Below are 22,118 nucleotides of genomic sequence, written 5' to 3' on the forward strand. Positions count from 1 at the left end.
CACTCTGTGACTCGCTGTCTATGTCCCCATTTTCAAGTGTTGGGTTGTTGCCCTTGGCTATCAACTGTTGCAGAAAGGCTAGGCTCTGATGAACATTTGGAAGCACTTGTTCTGCCAGCAAGACAGTACAGAAGATGCTTGAAAATGTCCTGGCCTGACGGCAGGGACACGAGTTTGGCGGAATTCGGCAAACACGAATGTAACAAACTCTCTGAGACCTGGGTCATCCGTCCTGCGGCTGATGGTGTTGCTCACTGCTTTAATGACGTGTGCTGAGCAAAGGTGGAGTATTGTGGTGGGTTTGATTTCATCCCACCTTTTCTGCCATATAATTATGGTGAACGTTCTTGCCAGATATGCATCCACAGTTTCTCTGTTGAATGCCAGTAGTGTGGCTTTGCATTAGTGCCCAAACAAGGTCTGTCTCAACTTGATTGACACGGGGTCGTATATTTGGCCAATGTATGCAGAAACTGAAGTAGCCAATATGCCAGAGGTGGAACTGAATGGTTATTTGAAAGAAGCTCACAGACAGGGAGAGGGGGAGCATCTCGGCCTGCTCCAGGCAGGGTAAGGGCATAGTAAAAAACCCTTTTGTTGTCACCTGGTATCTTTCTGACAACACCTCCTGTAGCATCGAGGTACAATGCCACCTTTTTTTTCCTCCTTAGATGGTTGACCAAAATGCTTACACCTACCTCTGTGTACAAGTGTGCAGCAAATGGATTAATCTGCAGGACTTGAATGTAGCCTGGCATGTTGACATGATTGCTGTCACATTCTCTGATAATATCCTGCATGAGTGTAAGTTCAAGAACAACATTATTGTGAAGCTGCTTGCTTTTTTTCAGTTCTGATGCAATTACCTTGAGAATGTTCTTGCTTAAGCTGTGGGATACATTGCCAGCAATTACTTCAGGCAGTGGAGTGGAGCGCAACAGACTGTAATACACCCTGCTAATGCCTTTTCTCACAGTTTTTGCTATGTGGCCTCGTTTAACATTGCTTGCTGGTCTACACCTGGTTTCACTTTTAAGGTGACGGACAAGTCCAGAGCGATGTACAGACAATTTAATGTTTTTCTGGTGTGTTGGCGGTCTTTCTGCCATTTGGATCAAAAACCTGGCCTTGCAAGTTGAAAACTTGCATACAGCATGGACAGACAAGTATAGGGCCTTTCGTTTTCTGCTACCGGGTACACGTATGTGGTGATATGTGAACTTTAGGACACAAGCTGGATGTTGTTTTACTATCTCATTGTAGAGTATATTGGTCCATGGTGTAGTTAATTTCCATTTTCCATTTTTCGGTGCTATTAATAGCCACTGGTCTTTTGTCAATGTTATATTAAATTTACTTGTCACTGGTGGTATCTTTCTGTAACGGGTTGTGTCCTCCTTGACATTCATCGTAGACTCATCAGAATGTATTGTTCGCTCTGTGTCCTCATCCTCTTTCCCTTGCTCCACCTCTAAGTCCTCATCTTCCTCAGACTCCATGCCTCTCTTTTTGACTTTTACAGTTTGCTTCTCCAGCTGCTCACCATCTGAATCACTTTTTTCTGATTCTGGGCCTGTCTGTATCTCTCTGTCTTCATTTGTATTAACAAACGTTTTGATCTCTGAATCATCTTCTTTAAAGTCTGTACCTGTTTGTGTGATCTGTTCTCTTTTACTCTCCCCCTGATCCACTTCTGAATACAAGTCCTCATCTTCCTCAGACTCCATGCCTCTCTGTTTGACTTTTACAGTTTGCTTCTCCAGCTGCTCACCATCTGAATCACTTTTTTCTGATTCTGGGCCTGTCTGTATCTCTCTGTCTTCATTTGTATTAACAAACGTTTTGATCTCTGAATCATCTTCTTCCTCTTCTTTAAAGTCTGTACCTGTTTGTGTGATCTGTTCTCTTATACTCTCCCCCTGATCCACCTCTGAATAATTGTCTTCATCTTCCTCAGACTCTGTGCCTATACATGTTTTTATTTCAATGTTGTCCACCTGCTCCTGTTTTGCAGTGTCATCATTTCTTTCCTTCTCAATCAATAGCTGTTCTTTCACTTCCTCTGACTCAGTGCCTGTCTGTGTCTCGTTCTCATCGGTTTTATTTGCCTGAGCATGCTCATTGTCTCTCTCGTGGATTGCCTCCACCCTGGATTTAATGCCTTTACGGTTGTGTGTCCATATTGTGTGTAGCCACTTACGTTTTTTGGGTTGTCTTGGCCAAAAACCTCTGAAGCCAGTCGAGACCAAACCTTGGAGCTTGATGGTATAGTATTTTGGCAAAATCCCAATACCAATGAAACTATGTAACACTCTGTCTTCTCCTCCAGCAAGTGTCCAAAGGTCCCTTCTGGTACCTCCACATACCTCCCTTTTTTGGCATGACTTCTTCTCTAAAGTTTAAATCACATAGAACAATAAATGGAATACAATGATATTATTACCATTTTGTTGCCATTTTTGTTGTTGCCATTTTGTTGTCATACAATTATATTACACAATCATTAAACTAATTGATGCTACATATGAAATTGTGGCTGGAAATTATTTTTAATTGTACAACATTTTGTAATTAACCATGGAGGGAATTCGTCTATAATACCCTGTTATCAATAAAAGGAAACTTGTTTTGAGAGAGAATAAATTTATTTAACTCTAAAAAGGCTTTTGATGCTGAAAATGTTATGTTAATACAAAATCTGTCAATGGCTTGTTGATCTTTACATTGTTAGTTAACGTCCTACTTGGTCGGGCAGGGGCACGACACACATTCATACGGTTTGATAAAGTACTTTACTTTAACTGATCATTCTACTTACAATAACGTGTGTAGCTGTCCTCAATGTAGGTCATCCTGGAGGTCTCATCTCCGATTTTCACCGCATCGACGCCTCTCGTTTGTTTGTGTGTGTGTGTGTGTGTGTGTTTTTTTGTTTGTGTGTGTGTGTGTGTGTTTTTGTGTGTTTTGTGTGTGTGTGTGTGCGTGCCAAGTCGCGTAGGGATCTGATCTGCAACCCCCGCCTGCTGCAGATAGCAGACAGGATCGAAACAGCAGAAGCAACAGAGTGAAAAAACATTACAGGTTATATTTATGTTAAAATGTACACCGGTTGGAAGAACGGTCTGCAATGTTTTACGCTCGTGTAACATGTGCGAAGTTCGAGTCACGACGGAGAAATAATGAAATTAATTTTTGCAATGAAGCTGTTCAACAAGTCGTTTCACCTGCTCTGGTCAGTGGCTCTCAGAGTTACATAATGTCTGGCACGGGGACGGGAAAGGATTGGCGGGAAATTAAAGATTAAATTAAACGCGTTAAAAAAAATAAAATAAGCTTTGTGCAATGTGTAGGGGGTTAGCTGAGTTCACCAAAAGGACAGGCCGCATAATAGATTATGGCGATTTTTTTACATTAAAAATATTAAAGAAATTAAATTTTGGTTTTTTGAAATAAGAAGCTTTGTGCAATATGTAGGGTGGTTAGTTGAGTTCATCACAAGTGGTTTGACCTGAATAGGTGCAACAGGTCCAGATAATAGATTCAAAGCATTTATTTACATAAAAAATTTTTTAAAAAATTAAAGGGATGGGTTTTTGAAAAAAGAAGCTTTGTGCAATATGTAGGGGGTTAGCTGAGTTCATCACAAGTGGTTTGACCTGAATAGGTCAAATGGGCGTCACAAGCGTAGTAGATTAGATGCTAAACATTACATTAAAAAAATATTAAAAAAATTAGATTTTGGGTTTTTGAAAATAAAAGCTTTGTGCAATGTGTAGGGGTTAGCTGAGTTCATCACAAGTGGTTTGACCTGAATAGGTCAAAAGGTCAGCCGGCGCATAATAGATTTAAAGCCTTTTTTACATAAAAAATTAAAGGATGGTTTTTGGAAAAAAAAAGCTGTGTGCAATGTGTAGGGGGTTAGCTGAGTTCATCACAAGTGGTTTGACCTGAATAGGTCAAAAGGTCAGGCCATAATAGATTTAAAGCCTTTTTTTAACCTTAAAAAATTAAAGGATGGGGGTTTTTTGAAAAAAAGAAGCTTTGTGCAATGTGTAGGGGGTTAGCTGAGTTCATCATAAGTGGTTTGACCTGAACAGGTCAAAAGGTCACGGCATAATAGATTCAAAGAATTTATTTACATTAAAAATTTTTAAAAAAATTAAAATTTGGGGTTTTTGAAAAAGAAGCATTGTGTGCAATGTGTAGGGGGTTAGCTGAGTTCATCACAAGTGGTTTGACCTGAATAGGTCAAAAGGTCAGGCCGCATAATAGATTCAAAGCATTTATTTACATTAAAAATATCTAAAAAAAAAAAAAGTTTTTTGAAAAAAGAAGCTTTGTGCAATGTAGGGGGGTTAGCTGAGTTCATCACAAGTGGTTTGACCTGAATAGGTCAAAAGGTCAGGCCAAAAATAGATTTAAAGCCTTTTTTACATAAAAAAATTAAAGGATGGATTTTTTGAAAAAAAGAAGCTTTGTGCAATGTGTAGGGGGTTAGCTGAGTTCATCACAAGTGGTTTGACCTGAATAGGTCAAAAGGTCAGGCCGCATAATAGATTTAAAGCCTTTTTTTACATAAAAAAATTTAAGGATGGTTTTTTGAAAAAAGAAGCTTTGTGCAATTTGTAGGGGGGTTAGCTGAGTTCATCACAAGTGGTTTGACCTGAATAGGTCAAAAGGTCAGGCCGCATAATAGATTCAAAGCATTTATTTACATAAAAAAATATTTAAAAAATAAAATTTGGGGTTTTTGAAAAAAAGCTTTGTGCAATGTGTAGGGGGTTAGCTGAGTTCATCACAAGTAGTTTGACCTGAATAGGTCAAAAGGTCAGGGCAGATAATAGATTCAAAGCATTTATTACATAAAAAATATTTAAAAAATTAAAAAATTAAATTTTGGGTTTTTTGAAAAAAGAAGCTTTGTGCAATGTGTAGGGGGGTTAGCTGAGTTCACCAAAAGGACAGGCCGCATAATAGATTTATGGCATTTTTTTACATTAAAAAATATTAAAGAAATTAAATTTTGGGTTTTTTGAAATAAGAAGCTTTGTGCAATATGTAGGGTGGTTAGTTGAGTTCATCACAAGTGGTTTGACCTGAATAGGTCAAAAGGTCAGGCCGCATAATAGATTCAAAGAATTTATTTACATTAAAAAATTAAAGGATGGGGTTTTTTGAAAAAAGAAGCTTTGTGCAATGTGTAGGGGGGTTAGCTGAGTTCATCACAAGTGGTTTGACCTGAACAGGTCAAAAGGTCAGGCCGCATAATAGATTCAAAGAATTTATTTACATAAAAAAATATTTAAAAAATTAAATTTGGGTTTTTTGAAAAAGAAGCTTTGTGCAATGTGTAGGGGGGTTAGCTGAGTTCATCACAAGTGGTTTGACCTGAATAGGTCAAAAGGTCAGGCCGCATAATAGATTCAAAGCATTTATTTACATTAAAAAATATCTAAAAAATAAAAAAAAGTTTTTTTGAAAAAAGAAGCTTTCTGCAATGTGTAGGGGGGTTAGCTGAGTTCATCACAAGTGGTTTGACCTGAATAGGTCAAAAGGTCAGGCCGCATAATAGATTTAAAGCCTTTTTTTACATAAAAAAATTAAAGGATGGATTTTTTGAAAAAAGAAGCTTTGTGCAATGTGTAGGGGGGTTAGCTGAGTTCATCACAAGTGGTTTGACCTGAATAGGTCAAAAGGTCAGGCCGCATAATAGATTTAAAGCCTTTTTTTACATAAAAAAATTTAAGGATGGTTTTTTGAAAAAAGAAGCTTTGTGCAATGTGTAGGGGGGTTAGCTGAGTTCATCACAAGTGGTTTGACCTGAATAGGTCAAAAGGTCAGGCCGCATAATAGATTCAAAGCATTTATTTACATAAAAAAATATTTAAAAAATAAAATTTGGGTTTTTTGAAAAAAGCTTTGTGCAATGTGTAGGGGGGTTAGCTGAGTTCATCACAAGTAGTTTGACCTGAATAGGTCAAAAGGTCAGGCCGCATAATAGATTCAAAGCATTTATTTACATAAAAAAATATTTAAAAAATTAAATTTTGGGTTTTTTGAAAAAAGAAGCTTTGTGCAATGTGTAGGGGGGTTAGCTGAGTTCACCAAAAGGACAGGCCGCATAATAGATTTATGGCATTTTTTTACATTAAAAAATATTAAAGAAATTAAATTTTGGGTTTTTTGAAATAAGAAGCTTTGTGCAATATGTAGGGTGGTTAGTTGAGTTCATCACAAGTGGTTTGACCTGAATAGGTCAAAAGGTCAGGCCGCATAATAGATTCAAAGCATTTATTTACATAAAAAAATATTAAAAAAATTCAAGGATGGGTTTTTTGAAAAAAGAAGCTTTGTGCAATATGTAGGGGGGTTAGCTGAGTTCATCACAAGTGGTTTGACCTGAATAGGTCAAAAGGTCAGGCCGCATAATAGATTCAAAGCATTTATTTACATAAAAAAATATTTAAAAAATTAAAGGATGGGTTTTTTGAAAAAAGAAGCTTTGTGCAATGTGTAGGAGGGTTAGCTGAGTTCATCACAAGTGGTTTGAAATGAATAGGTCAAAAGGTCAGGCCGCATAATAGATTCAAAGCATTTATTTACATTAAAAAATATTAAAAAAATTAGATTTTGGGTTTTTTGAAAATAAAAGCTTTGTGCAATGTGTAGGGGGGTTAGCTGAGTTCATCACAAGTGGTTTGACCTGAATAGGTCAAAAGGTCAGGCCGCATAATAGATTTAAAGCCTTTTTTTACATTAAAAAATTAAAGGATGGGTTTTTTGAAAAAAGAAGCTTTGTGCAATGTGTAGGGGGGTTAGCTGAGTTCATCACAAGTGGTTTGACCTGAATAGGTCAAAAGGTCAGGCCGCATAATAGATTTAAAGCCTTTTTTTAACCTTAAAAAATTAAAGGATGGGGTTTTTTGAAAAAAGAAGCTTTGTGCAATGTGTAGGGGGGTTAGCTGAGTTCATCACAAGTGGTTTGACCTGAACAGGTCAAAAGGTCAGGCCGCATAATAGATTCAAAGAATTTATTTACATTAAAAAATATTTAAAAAATTTAATTTGGGGTTTTTTGAAAAAAGAAGCTTTGTGCAATGTGTAGGGGGGTTAGCTGAGTTCATCACAAGTGGTTTGACCTGAATAGGTCAAAAGGTCAGGGCCGCATAATAGATTCAAAGCATTTATTTACATTAAAAAATATCTAAAAAATAAAAACAAGTTTTTTTGAAAAAAGAAGCTTTGTGCAATGTGTAGGGGGTTAGCTGAGTTCATCACAAGTGGTTTGACCTGAATAGGTCAAAAGGTCAGGCGCATAATAGATTGAAAGCCTTTTTACATAAAAAAATTAAAGGATGGATTTTTGAAAAAAAAACCTTTGTGCAATTGTGAGGGGGTTAGCTGAGTTCATCACAAGTGGTTTGACCTGAATAGGTCAAAAGGTCAGGCGCATAATAGATTTAAAAGCCTTTTTTACATAAAAAAATTTAAGGATGGTTTTTTGAAAAAGAAAAACTTTTGTGCAATGTGTAGGGGGGTTAGCTGAGTTCATCACAAGTGGTTTGACCTGAATAGGTCAAAAGGTCAGGCCGCATAATAGATTCAAAGCATTTATTTACATAAAAAAATATTTAAAAAATAAAATTTGGGGTTTTTTGAAAAAAGCTTTGTGCAATGTGTAGGGGGGTTAGCTGAGTTCATCACAAGTGGTTTGACCTGAATAGGTCAAAAGGTCAGGCCGCATAATAGATTCAAAGCATTTATTTACATTAAAAAATATTTAAAAAATTAAATTTTGGGTTTTTTGAAAAAAGAAGCTTTGTGCAATGTGTAGGGGGGTTAGCTGAGTTCATCACAAGTGGTTTGACCTGAATAGGTCAAAAGGTCAGGCCGCATAATAGATTTAAAGCATTTTTTTACATTAAAAAATATAAAAAAAATTAAAGGATGTTTCTTTTGAAAAAAGAAGCTTTGTGCAATGTGTAGGGGGGTTAGCTGAGTTCATCACAAGTGGTTTGACATGAATAGGTTGAAAGGGCAAGCTGCATAATAGATTTTTCGAATGTGTCGAATATCCAACGTCCAATATAAAACCAACTTTACCACGGTAGTCTTCTTGTGTTTGCACTGAGAAAGACAGCATTTTCTTAAAATGCATACCTGAACTCTCGGGAAAAACAACTGCAATCAATCATACAATTGCAGCTGAAACGGATATAGCTTAATTAATTTAATGTAACACTAGCTTCATCACTGCTTACACAGCTTGTTTTGTACAAGATTACCAATGTCTTTTAACTCATTCACACAAAACTAAAAAGGAAAAAAGCAGCAGAGGCAACAAAAAGAGCCGAGCTAATTCAGCTTTCATTTTTGTATTCGAAATTGTTTAATATACTACTTCGAAATTGTACTGCCTCGAAATTGTTTATTCTGCCTTTAATTTCGAGAAGGGCTGTATAAAACCAGTAACGTTATGTCGACTAATTAGGTTGATTAGGCCTAACTACTAACATTAGCTAAAGTTAGCTAAACACTCAACATTAGCTGAGTTCAAAAAAGCATTTTTTCAAATTCCCCAGTGTCTTAGCTCACAATACTTTGATAGTAATGATGGTTTAATACAATAATTTTACATAATTTTACATAATAGAGAGACAGGTATGTTACTCACCGGTGTTGAAAGCGCGCTGCAGCTGCTACTGCGGGTGCGGACTGATGCTGCTCTACTCTGCTGCAGTCGGTGCTTCGAAATAAAAGCGCATATAAACTAAACTCTTAATTTTGAAAAGCCTTGCCAGCGTCTGCCTTTGTCAAAAACAATGTTTCTGCTCATAAAGTATGGAGAAATGAATATGCCAGCACATGTCAATAACAACAACAGATTAATAATTCACAAATATATATATATATATATACATCCTCCTCCTTCCATCCCTCCTCCATCCATCCATCCTCCCTCTCCTTCCTTCCTTTTCCTTCCCTCCTTTTCCTTTTTTTTTTCCTTCCGTCCTCCTTTCCTTCCATTCCGCTCCGCTTTTGCGTCCGAGAGAGAGAGAGAGAGAGAAAGGAAGAGAGAGAAAGAGGAGAGAGAGAGAGGGAAAGAGAGAGAGGGATAGAGAGAGAAAGAGAGAGAGACGGATAGAGAGGGAGAGAAGGGCAGATGGAAAAAGAGAGATAGAGAGGGGGAGCTAGAGAAGACAGACAGACCAGAACAAGAGAATAGAACAGAGAGTTCATAATCCTGCTTGTAGTATCTGGGTCTGTGTCTGTTGTCATGGTAACGACTGGCCAGTGAATGTTTGTAGTAGTTGAAGTAGTGAGAGTTTTAAGAAGTGTGAATTTCATTAAAAATCTAAAAGTTGACACTAAACTGAACTGTTGGCTTCAAAAGTTGAAAAATGACAAAATATGTAGAACATTGTGAGGTCTGAGAGGGAGAGACAAAGAGAGAGAAAGAGAAAGGAAAGAGAGAGAGAAGGGGATAGAGAGAGAGAGGGAGATAGAGAGATGGAAAGAGAGAGAAAGAGAGAGAGAGGGAAAGAAAGAGATGGAGAGAGAAAGGAAGAGAGGGGGAAGAGAGGGAGAGAGAGAGAGAAAGAGAGAGGATAGAGAGGGAGAGAGAGGCAAAGGGAAAGAGAGAGAGAGAGAGAGAGGGAAAGAGAGTGATAGAAAGAGAGAGAAAGAGGAGAGAGAGAGGGAAAGAGAGAGAGGGATAGAGAGAGAAAGAGAGAGAAAGAAAGAGAGGATAGAGAGGCAAAGGGAAAGAAAGAGACAGAGAGAGAGAGGGAAAGAGAGTGATAGAGAGAAAGGAAGGAAAGGAAGCATCAAATGCAGGCAGCTACAGTTAGCCAGCAGAGCTCAATAAGGAGCACCTATACCGTACAAATGTCTACTACTTACCAAGGGAGTTAAACAACAAAGTCCCAAGTCTCTCCCGCTCTTGAGCGATGGGGAGGCATTGGAGGTGCCCTTGTTGTCCCTGGAGGACCATTTCTGCAAACTAAAAGAGCAACAGAAAGTCTATTTTAATGAAATAATGTAACTTGTAATAAATGTGAACAACAAATTGTGGTAAAAAAATTTTGACTATATTACAAGAGAAGATTATGGTGCTCATTTAATAATTATATGATCATGACTCCTGTATCGTGTGCTGAAGGTAGTACTGTGTGCTGAAGGTAGTACTGTGTGCATGTCCAAAATCCATTATTTGATCTGCAACTTCCATTTAAAATTGCTCTAAAGTGAAAACTAAAAATATTTATATTTTCAAAAGAAAACCGAAACATTTTGCAGAAAAACGGCCAAACTGTACCATTATTGAGAACACTCCACATGACACAGAGTCGTTTTGTAAGTCATGGTCCCTCGTCATAATCTTTTAGGGCCCTTGGCAGCCTCTCCTAGCAGCAAATAAGCTGAAAGATTAGAGAAAATAATTGTGAAGGAGATCTCTGCTGAATTTTCATTATCTCATTTTATAGAGCAATACAAAAACCTTGTACCTCCAATTTTCAATTATTTGGAAGCAACGCTGTGGTTGCTCCCCCAAGGAGTCAATGTAGGTAATAGTTCCCTCTTTCAAGTTGCAATGCTATACAAAAGATGGGAAAACATATGAGAAAGGTTTGAAGGAAAATTTCAACCAATCTGTGTTGAAAATGATTGAAATTCTTTTAAAATGTGAAGCACTAACAGCTCAAACAACACAAATGAGAATGACACAACAGCAACAATAATGACTAGTGTGATGCTATTCAGCGAATAATAGTCTCTGCATAACCTAACGGCAACCTACAAAGAGGGTCCAGTGGCACTCTCCCAGCAAGTAGGGCCTGAAGACGGCACTGGCTCCTTTAAGAATGTTTTTCTGACAGGAAAAGAAGAAAACATTCATGAACAAACATAAATAAACTTGACACCTAATGTTTTCTGCAGCACTGAACAATAACCTTAAACATTTACATAACTCTTACTTTTAAGAAATAAGTACTCATGGCCCTGGAGCTGCCCTCCAAAATCAGGCGCATAGCCTGACTATTAATTGCCTCTGTCCCAGGCTGGCTCTAAGCGAGGGAGAGAAATGGTTTAAGTCATTAAATCATGTTATATCTATATTTGATTTGTATGTATGTATGTATGTATGTATGTATGTATGTATGTGAGTGAGTATTATAAAAAGGTATGAGTTACCCTGCTCATGATGTAAAATAAGGCATCCATTACCAGGGGAAGTAATACATAAAAAAATGTGTATGTGTGTGTATATATATATATATATATATATATATATATATATATATATATATATATATATATATATATATATATATATATATATATATATATAGCAATAAATCACAATAGAGTCAAGGTGAAGTGAAAGGCTGACACAGTTATATAGCACTGTTTCAAGTGCTTGTCTGTGAGTTAGTGATGTCACACTAGGCTGAAACGGGCAGCTAGAGCATATAAGTTTTAGACACATGTACTATGTTGAGGCAAGTCGGGGCCACATATTATACAATTTATAAATAGCCTAGTTGTGTTGAATGCCATGCCAATGATGTTTTATGTTACAGTAGCGCCAGCACTTCTCATTATTTCACAAATTTTTGGTAGGCTACAGCCTCATCATGGGCCTATTACATAAAAACAATCTTGCAAGTGCCCGGACCTTGTGTTGCCCATGTGTATAATCGTCCTAAAAACACCAACTAAAAAAAGTACCGGAATGTGCTCTACCTGGTCGGATGTAAATATGCAAATTATATCATTATGTATGCAGATGATGCAAATAAGTAACATAGATTAAGAAAAAAAATTTATTGAATAACTTACTGTTCATTTGGCTTGGTTAAGTTTCCCTTTACAGGCAAAGACAAAAGACAAAAATTAAAAACATGTATTTCTCCTGAAGCATTAAATTGGATACTTATGACAACCTATGACTATGATACTTACATACGTGAGGCGAAACTTAAATGGAGGAAAAGACACTGGCCTCAAACTAATTCTAAGCCAGGGCAGGGTAGCCTGGGATCAGGGCAGACCTGAGAGGCCTGAGGAAAAATCTAGAAATATCTTTCTGCCCTGAGACCAGGAGGGATTCACCTGCCCTCAGACAACTTCTGCCCTGAGACCAGAGAAAACAGCTGACCCTTTGTTGCCCTGAGAACAGAAAAATACGACTTCTGCCCTGAGACCAGGAGGGATTCACCTGCCCTGGGACAAAATTGTGGGAATCGATGGTCTCTGCCCTGGGACCAGATGACTGTTTAAGTCATGAAGAAAAGCCAAAATCTAGAAATATCTTTCTGCCCTGAGACCAGATGAGACTAAAAAGTCATGCAGAAAAGCCAAAATCTAGAAATATCTTTCTGCCCTGAGACCAGGAGGGATTCATCTGCCCTCAGACAACTTCTGCCCTGAGACCAGAGAAGACAGTTGACTCCCTTTTGTCCAACTACGTTGCCCTGAGAAGAGAAAACTACGACTTCTGCCCTGAGACCAGGAGGGATTCACCTGCCCTGGGACAAAATTGTGGAAAATAATGGTCTCTGCCCTGGGAACAGATGAGACTAAACAGTCAAGAAGAAAAGCCAAATTTATAAATCAGACTACAACGCCCTAAATAGTCATGGATTTTTTGAATATGAGTACAGTAAAGCTTATTGCAATGTACTTAAACAAGCTTTCTAGCTCACCTGATTAGCTTGACTAGCTAGCTTAGCTAGCGCTTATGGTTTACATGTATGGGCACACATACTATTTTTAGCTAGCTCATTAATACTGAAAAGGTGACGTTTTTCTGAATTATCTTGTTCTTCTACATTTTTGTAGAAGAACCGCTGGCAACAGCCACTGCAACATTTTAATGCAAGCTATAACACTAGCTTGCTTCTGAAACAGTAGGCTAGCCTACCCTTAAGCTACAAGCTGCACCATTATACTATGATTTCGAGGGCAGAAAGAAAATCACACATAGCTGTACATACAATGCTCCATTTTCAAGAAAATTAAATTTTTGTTTTTACAAACTTACTTTGAAATGATAACCATTTCCAGTTCAGTTGCAGTTCCTCTTGCAGTTCCTCTTGGCTGCGCACCGTTAAAATGATAACCAGTTGCTCTTGGCTTTGGCTGCGCACCGGTGGGAATATTTGTGGGAATTTTCAAAATGGTGGCCCCGCCTCTGCAATTCTCTCCTCTCTTGCGATTGGTTGTCAGATTGAACCAATCACAAACGTTTCTGCCCTCAGGACAACTTTGAGTCAAGAAAATTCCCACCTGCGAATTTTCAAAATGGTGGCCCCGCCTCTGCAATTCTCTCCTCTCTTGCGATTGGTTGTCAGATTGAACCAATCACAAACGTTTCTGCCCTCAGGACAACTTTGAGTCAAGAAAATTCCCACCTGCAACCGGGACAACCTCAGATCTCTCCAGCCTGCCCCCATTCCACCACCCTCTCACCATGCCAACTTTGCCCTTCTCACAACCAGATCACTCAACAATAAAGCCCCTGCCCTCCATGTACTAATCCTAGACAACACTCTGGACTTCCTTCTGCTCACTGAAACCTGGCAACAACCCAATGACTTCTTCTCCCTCAACCAAGCATCACCCCCTGGCTACAACTACATCTGCAAACCCCGCCCCTCCCGCCGTGGAGGTGGCCTCACTGTTATTTTCAATCAGAACTTCCGGATCACAGAACTCACCCTCCCCTCAGTATCATCGTTTGAGTATCTCACCTTCAAAGCTCTTTCCTCCATGACAGTCATCCTCATTTACTGGCCACCTAAACCAAATCCCTCCTTCCTCTCTGATTTTACTGAACACACTAGCATCATATCTCTCTCCACGTCTGCTGCTACTCGGTGACTTAAACATCCACATGGACTCCCCCACCTGCAAGCTCTCATCAGAATTCACCATTTTACTGGATAACTTCTCAACTTCTCTCTCTCACCCAACATGTCACATTCCCCACCCATGAAAAAGGACACATCCTCGACCTGGTCTGCTCCACAAACCAACCGGTGCTCGACCTCAATCCATGCCTCTTTCCCCTCTCAGAGAAATCACCTTCCGCAACCTTAAATCAATCGATCCCCACCATCTCTCTGACCTGCTCTCCACCACTATCCACCTGGACTCAACCCTAACCTCACCTGATGATCTCACAAACCACCTCAACGCCACCTTGTCTACCTCCCTCAACACTCTGGCCCCCCTCAAAACAAAAAACGTCACTTTTAACACCTCTTCACCCTGGTACACACCTGCACTCCGTAAAATGAAACAAACTGGCCGCCAACTTGAACGTCTGACAAAGAAATCATCCCTCACAGTCAATGATGAAACTCCATCTCATTGCCTACAAAGACGCCCTCATTGCTGCCAAATCTGCCTACCTCTCCACCGACCCCTGCCAAAACCCCAGAACCCTGCCAAAACCCCAGAACCCTCTTCTCCACAATGAACAACCTCATCAAGCCTCGGACCAACACCCTCCCTACCTCTACTCCGGATCTCTGCAACTCATTTCTCCACTTTTTCGCTGACAAAAGGTTGCTTGAAAACCTTGTTTACCTGATTTGCAGTCTTTGCTTATCAGACACTAAAATGAAGATGTTCTATGTCAGAATCATGTGAATTGAGCTCCAAACTGCTTTTTGTGGCATAAAAACCACATTTCCATCACTAACACAGCCTTTTCATGATTTCGTACCTGAGGCTTTTAATGAAGATGTTTCTATGTCAGAATAATTTGTATTGAGGTCCAAACTGCTATTTTGTGTTAAAGACCATTTATCCATGACTAACACAGCCTTACCATAATTTCTTACTGGTAAGGCTTTAATGAGGATGTTTCTATATCAGACATGAGTCTAAATTGTCCTTCACCAGCCTCCGTTGCTTGAAAACCTTGTTTACCTGACTTAAACAGACTTGCAGACTTTGCTTATCAGAAACTCTAATGAAGATGTTCTATGTCAGAATCATGTGAATTGAGCTCCAAACTGCTTTTTTTGTGGCGTGAAAACCATATTTCCATCACTAAGACCATGATTTCTACCAGAAGCTTTATTAAGATGTTTCTATGTCAGAATCATGTGAATTGAGCTTCAACAGCCTCCTGTGCTTGAAAACCCTTTGTTTACCTGACTTAAACAGATTTGCATTCTTTGCTTTACACGCCGCAAGAAGCTGTTCAATACACATGATTTTGAAATAGAAACATCTTCATAAGAGTTTCTTGAAGAAAATTACTGTAAAGTTGTTTTAGTGATGGAAACAAGCTTTTCGCGCCACAAGAAGCTGTTTGGTGCTCAATATACATGATTTTGACAAAGAAACTATGGCAAAGCTGTGTTAGTGATGGAAACAAGGTTTACACGCCAGAAGAAGCTGTTTGGAGCTCAATACACGTCTTTCATAGAAACATCTTGATAAGAGTTTCTTGTAGGAAATGACTGTAAAGTTGTTTTGAAAAAAAGCTTTACACGCCGCAAGAAGCTGTTTGCACCTCAATACACATGATTTTGAGATAGAAACATCTTTATAAGAGTCTCTTGAAGGAAATGACTGTAAGCTGTTTTAATGATGGACAAGGTTTACATGCCACAAGAAAAAGTTTGGAGCTCAATACATATGATTTTGACATAGAAACAACGGCAAAGCTGTGTAAGTGATGGAAACAAGCTTTTTACATGCCGCAAGAAGCTGTTTGGAGCTCAATACACAAGTCTTTCATAGAAACATCTTGATAAGAGTTTCTTGTAGGAAATGACTGTAAAATTGTTTTAGTGATAGAAAAAAAGCTTTACACGCCGCAAGAAGCTGTTTGGAGCTCAATACACATTTTGACATAGAAACATCTTTACTGCAAATCTGTTTAAGTAAGGTAAACAAGTTTCAAGCAACAGGAGGCTGTTGAAGCTAAATTCAGACACGTGTGACAGAAAAATCTCATTAAAGCATCTGGTAAGAGATCATGGTAAGGCTGTGTTAGTCATGGATATATGGTTTTTCACACAAAAAAGCAGTTTGAAGCTCAATACAAACAATTCTGACAGAAACATTTCATAAAAGCTTCTGGTAAGAAATCATGGTAAGGCTGTGTTAGTGATGGAAATATGGGTTTTACGCCACAAAAAGCAGTCATGTGTATTATGGCTAACCCTTTACTTTAAGACTTCCTTCTTCATTGGTGATGGTTTGGCCCGCCCCCCTATGCTAAGCCACGCCCCTTTCATAAATGGTGACCCATTTAAGGTAGTTGTTTCCTACAAGAAACTTTTATGAAAATGTTCCTAGGTCAGAATCATTAGTATTGTGCTCCAAACAGCTGCTTGCGACGTGTAAACCTAGTTTCCATCACTAAAACAGCTTGCAGTCATTTCCTACTAAACTCTTTCATAAAGATGTTTTTATGTAACAATCATGTGTATTATGGCTAACCCTATACTTTAACCACGCCCACTTACTCAGGCCACGCCCCATTTCATACTATTTTAACCATTTAAGGTAGAGTCTTGCGTGAGGTATCATTGAACTCAGCAGTTCCTTTTTAATTGGTGATGGTTTGACCCGCCCCCCTATAATTTAGCCACGCCCCTTTCCACAGCTAATGAACCGTATGACGTAGAGTCTTGTGTGAGGTATCGTTGAACTCAGCAGGGAGTATAAGGCCCACCCCCTATGCTTAAGCCACGCCCCCTTTGAACACTACTTAGTATAGTTTCATAGCTGTCCTGGACAACTCGCTGTAGCGATGCGTGGATGGTGATGCCCAAATATGTAATTTTGCTTTGGGTTGGTATTGTATCACTAATAACCTGTTTGTTGTTCAACAGGAGCAGATAGATTTATCCAATTGATTGAGATCTTAAGAATTTTTGGAACAGAGTCCTCAAGGTCAGATATGTACAGTAAAATATCATCTGCAAATAACGATATTGAGCTGTTATTGAATTTAATCTGGACATTACATATTTTATTTTGCCTTATGGCCTGAGCTAACGGTTCCAGAGAGATCGCAAAAAGCATGGGAGCATGCATTTCTTGAGCCCCGCGCGATGGAGAATGGCTGTGAATGCAGGTCATTGGTTGAAACTATGGCTGTGGGATTCACATATAAAGTATGTACCAGGTCAATGAATTTGGCTCCCAAACCAAGCCTCTCCATTACTTGCCACAAGTAGTTCCATTGTAGGCGGTCAAAAGCCTTTTCCGTGTCAAGTGATAAAACTGCTGCCGTTGTTGGGAGGTTTTTGGCTTCTTCTATTACATGGAGTAATCTGCATATATTGTCTGCAGCTTGACGCTTTGGTATAAACCCGATTGGTCAGGGTGGACTAGCTTCTCAATGAAGCGTTCTAGGCGTAGTGCCAAGACTTTGGCCCAATGAGGCTGATGGGCCTCATTGGGATTTGAACACTCCGTAGGATCCGCAGTGTTGGTTTGTTGATGAAAGGTGCCCCTCTCTATGGCCGAGGTTAAAGTTTGTTAAAACGATAGGTCCTAGTGTGTCAAAGAACTGTAGTAAGAGTTCCGATGGAATTCCATCCAAGCCCGGGGCCTCATTTATAAAACTGTGCGTAGATTCTATTCTAAAAGATTTCGTGCGCAAAAAAGTCAGAATTATCGTACGCAAAAACAATATTCTGATTTATAACACGTTGCGGCGCAAACTCTTCTCCTTATAAATACGGTCACACGTGTGGTCAAAATGTTGCGGAAAACTGGGAACATTTTTACGCATGGAAAAAAAAACGGGGGCCTCATTTATAAAAGCTGTTACGCAAGAAAAAGTTGCGTGAAGCAGGGTGAAATTTGTTGTCGCAACATTCCTCGCAATAGTCGGGATTTATGAAGAATTTCCATGCGTAAAAATGTTCCCAGTTTTCCGCAACCTTTTGACCACACGTGTGATCGTACGTAATGCTCCCAAGTGCATTTCCTCCGCTGCTCTCCCCTGCCTCTCCCCATGAAATGCGTTCTTTGTTTGATGTGTATCTGTGTGTGTCTATGTGTTTGTGCATCTTTATGTGGTCGTGTCTGATTGTAGGTGTCTGTGTGTGGGAATGTTGTCTTTCTGCACCTGCTATTCCCACACAAAGTTACCAAATTGTTACATTTCAAGCACTTTCACCTGTTTTGTACCAATAATTATCCAAAATCTTGTTTCTATTTTTTAATAATTGAATTTCCTTTCTCACAAAAACAAAAATGATAATATGAACATAAATGTAATCACACAGGGGTAAATGGCAAATTTGAACCATAAATGATGTATGTATCATTGGTAATTGAGCATAGCGAAGACGATACCTTTCTCCTTAAGCAGCTGTTTATGCGAAGACGATACCTTTCTCCTTAAACAGCTGTTTAACCGAGTAGAAATCCTGCCGCTTCTTTACAACAGCTGCGGAGAATTCCTCGAATATCATGATTGAAGCTCCGTTGTACGATAGAGACTGCGCCTTACTGGCTGCCTGCATGATTATCTTGGAAGTTGTGGACCTTAATGATGACAGCGCAGGGCCGTTGTCCATGCGGCAGACGGCGTGTGAGAGCCCGATGGCAGCGGTCCAGTTCAACAGCTCTGCCTTTGAAGCCAACTTGCAGCAGATCTGGCAGCCAATTTAAAAAAAATTAGACCGGATTGCTGCCCTTGCTGCCTTCGGGTAGTCTTATGATGCGAATGTTACACCGTCGTCCACTGTTCTAGCTCATCAATTTTATCCAGTGCTGTCTCAAGCTTCTTCCCGACTTCGGCTAGCTTAGCAGTGTGGTTCGCCATGGCATCTTCAGAGTTAGAGATGCGACTTTGGCTAGCTTAGCATTGTGGTTCGCCATGGCATCTTCAGAGTTGGAGATGCGTTGCTTCTTATCGAAGGAGGCTTCAACGCCTTTGAGCACCTCGGTAGTGATTCTTATTACCAGGCTATCAGTCTCCACTTGACCCATAAGTGGTGGCGGTGCGTGGTCCGCCATGCTAGCTTGGCTAGTTTGGGGCGACTGAACGTTGATGAATTTGGCGGATTTAGGCATTTGGGTGATCTTCCTCTGGGTGTTTGGCATTCTTAGATCTGTTCAAGGTGTCTCGCTTTCGCCCTGTGTTTTTTTATATTCTATGTCAAAAGTTACATCGAAAAACTGTATCGAACTGCGGGAGCCAGGGTGGCGAGCGGTTACTCCGACATTTGCGTCACGTGACCCCAAAACGGCCCATATTTGAGCTCTACATAGTTGATTTCTCGCATAAAAAAAGTCTCAGAAGTGAATTTAGTAATGAAATAGCAGACGAATAATGTATAAAATTTCTGAGATCTGCGCGACCTATTCAGAAGACTAACTGACCTCAGATCAGTCAGTGGCCTATGTACATTTTGGGGCGTTACAAAGATAGAAGGTAGAGCCAAATAAGGTAGGAGAGGAGTTGTCGTAATTCAACTATGACAAGGTAAACTCAATTTTGCATTCTATCACCCCTTTAAGACAGCAGAACCCCTAAAACTTCCAGCTCTTGCGTCTTCTCTCTCTCTCTCTTTACAATGGTCTCTTAACATCTCTTAACCCCCATTATACTCATTTACATGTTTGTACTCTTGGGGTCTGCTAGATAGGTCAAATTCTTTGATGTTCAAAAATCCACCTGAAACAGTTTGAGCTCTTGGCCCACCCTTCTTGAAAAGCCAAGTCGGTTACACTCTGTTGTGATTGGTCAACCAAATTTAAACAAGCCACTTTTTCTTCTGTAACCCATTCTGCTGTAACACAAGCTGGCAGTTGGCCAATGTGCGCATCGACTTAATTTAAACACCACTAAGTTCCAACAAAGCGCTGAAGTAGTTTGCAAAGACTTTGCTCAACATGTTCAACAAGAACCTCCACATCCAGCAGTTTAATCTTCTTTTGTGTGAATTCATGAGAAAAGACTTTTTCATCACTGCAAAAGTTTTAGCAGCCATTTTTTCCAGAAACTCATGTAGGAAAGAAACATGTGAATTCATCTCCAAGGAGCTTCTTTCGATGTGACAACCCTGTTTTCATGACTAAAACAACTTTAGCTGTAATTTCTTACCAGAAGTTCTCATTAACAAGTTTCTATGTAAGAAACATGTAAAACTGAAAACTTTTGAAGGACAAAACAATTTATCCTTGTTTTCTTTGTGAATTTCTACGTAAGAAACGTGAATTCATCTCCACGACTTATTTAGATGGGAAAACTTTGTATTTATCACAGTAAGCAGATGCGGAGACTGTAGGGAAACTCAAATGCTGACCAATCAGAGCAGACTGGGCTTTTTCAGGAGGGGGGCTTCTCAGACACGCATTTTCTGCAGGAAATAGATGTTTTTGGTTAATTTTAATGTTTCTGTAGTGTAGCATTAGTGTTTTACTAGCTGCATTAAAATAAGTGCAACACAATAAGGACGCCTTGTATAAATATGCAGTGGTTGCTTTATTTCAGCGTTTCTTTTTTTCCACAATAGAATAAGGTAATTTAGATTTATATCCTGTATATACTCACACTTTGAGAATTTTTTAGCTGTAGTAAGGAGGGAATCCTACCAAATAAATAAAATATGTCATTTAATAAGAACCCTTTCACAACTGAATACATAATTTTGTTGTTCTCATTACATGACAGCTTACCAATATAAAAATCTACCATTATCCTTGTTTGAAACTAAACATTCTCACAAAAAAAAAGTATTATATGTTGACGCCATCACATTTGTTGGCTCAGTAAATTATAAAATACAGTTAGCCAGTTTGCTGAAGCACAAAAATGTTCTGAAATATTGATTAATATGCATTGTCCTAATAAAAACAAAACATGATTAAGTCAGCTTAACTCTTTCCTCTCTTGCGTTGCCTTGCTAACAGGCCTCATTATGGCCTTAGCTTTTAGCTTTACGAGGCAGCTGACACTAGGTGTGATTATAGTACCAAGTTGTGACTGTAATGACACCTTCTCAGTGTTCCCTTATTCACCATCTTCTTTTTTAAACCTCTTATCTGACTTGGCACATTTAGTGTTAAATTATATTTTTTTACAATATTGTACTTCATGGTGTTATTAATTAACATTCAATTGTAATACCATTATCTTTGTGTGTGTGTGTGTGTGTGTGTGTGTGTGTGTGTATGTGTGTGTTATTTATTTAATTGTTTATTTATTTGTGTGTGTGTGTGTGCGTGTGTTAGAATGGGTTGATGCGGAGTCCTGTTCCCAGAGGGGAGAAAGGGTTGACTTTTGCCCACATTAGAGCATCATTAAGAGATATCGCTGATTTACCATCCTCCAGCAAAAACACTGGACCCTGCACATAAAGAAAATATGAAGATACATAAATATCAATCACAAAGGCAATAGCACAGGTCAAATATACCAAACTACTGGGTGTAATGATGAATTGACAATTATTGTGATCTGAGCACATTGACAGCATTATGACTAAAATGGGAAAGAGGCATAAAATTGACTAGAAAGCACTCAACTTATTTATTATTCTCTGTATCCTTATTATGTGTCAAGTATTGCAGTCCTTGGTCTTTTGTCACCTGCAATACTGTCCAGTCATATTGCCAGCAGCAGCAAAGACTACATGAATAAACTACAAGTTCAAAACTGATCTGCCAGATTGGCACTGCACTGCTCAACACAAACAATGTAGGATATATGTTTAAACAAGCCACTTTTTCTTCTGTAACCCATTCTGCTGTAACACGAGTCCGGGGGCCTCATTTATAAAACCTGTTACGTAAGAAAAAGTTGCGTGAAGCAGGGTAAAATCTGTCGTCGCAACATTCCTCGCAGTAGTCGGGATTTATAAAGAATTTCCATGCGTAAAAATGTTCCCAGTTTTCCACAACCTTTTGACCACACGTGTGATCGTGTGTAATGCTCCCAAGGTTTTGTAGACTGCGTTTTAGTGAACTCCGATGATATGCCCGTTTTCCGAACCTAACCCAGTTTTTGTTTCTTGAACCCAACAATCCCCATACCTGCAAACTCAGAAGGGCTGAAAAAGGTGACACATCATTCAAAAAAAAAGGTAAAACACAACATTTTCCCAGTGTAAAACAATACTTTT

General features: G+C 39.0%; 1 protein-coding gene and 1 long non-coding RNA gene across 2 annotated transcripts in view; both read right to left on the minus strand.

The window, feature by feature from the left end:
* Positions 1 to 9,779: 9,779 nt before the first annotated feature.
* On the minus strand, positions 9,780 to 13,450 carry LOC120565043. The gene is made up of 7 exons (XR_005640182.1): positions 13,419 to 13,450; positions 11,845 to 13,293; positions 10,980 to 11,069; positions 10,802 to 10,873; positions 10,509 to 10,597; positions 10,319 to 10,421; positions 9,780 to 10,003 (listed from the first exon to the last, which is right to left on the minus strand). It is a non-coding gene; the product is annotated as an uncharacterized LOC120565043 (long non-coding RNA).
* A 7,010-nt stretch (positions 13,451 to 20,460) lies between these two features.
* wdr17 (WD repeat domain 17) overlaps positions 20,461 to 22,118 on the minus strand; it is a 248,789-nt gene continuing 247,131 nt past the window's right edge. The window contains exon 33 of the mRNA XM_039802786.1: positions 20,461 to 21,344. Coding sequence (XP_039658720.1) covers positions 21,225 to 21,344 — 120 coding nt within the window. The 3' untranslated portion in view covers positions 20,461 to 21,224. The remainder of the gene's footprint in view (positions 21,345 to 22,118) is intronic.

Source organism: Perca fluviatilis, chromosome 1 (genome assembly GCF_010015445.1).
Source record: "Perca fluviatilis chromosome 1, GENO_Pfluv_1.0, whole genome shotgun sequence".
Taxonomy (NCBI): Eukaryota; Metazoa; Chordata; class Actinopteri; order Perciformes; family Percidae; genus Perca; species Perca fluviatilis.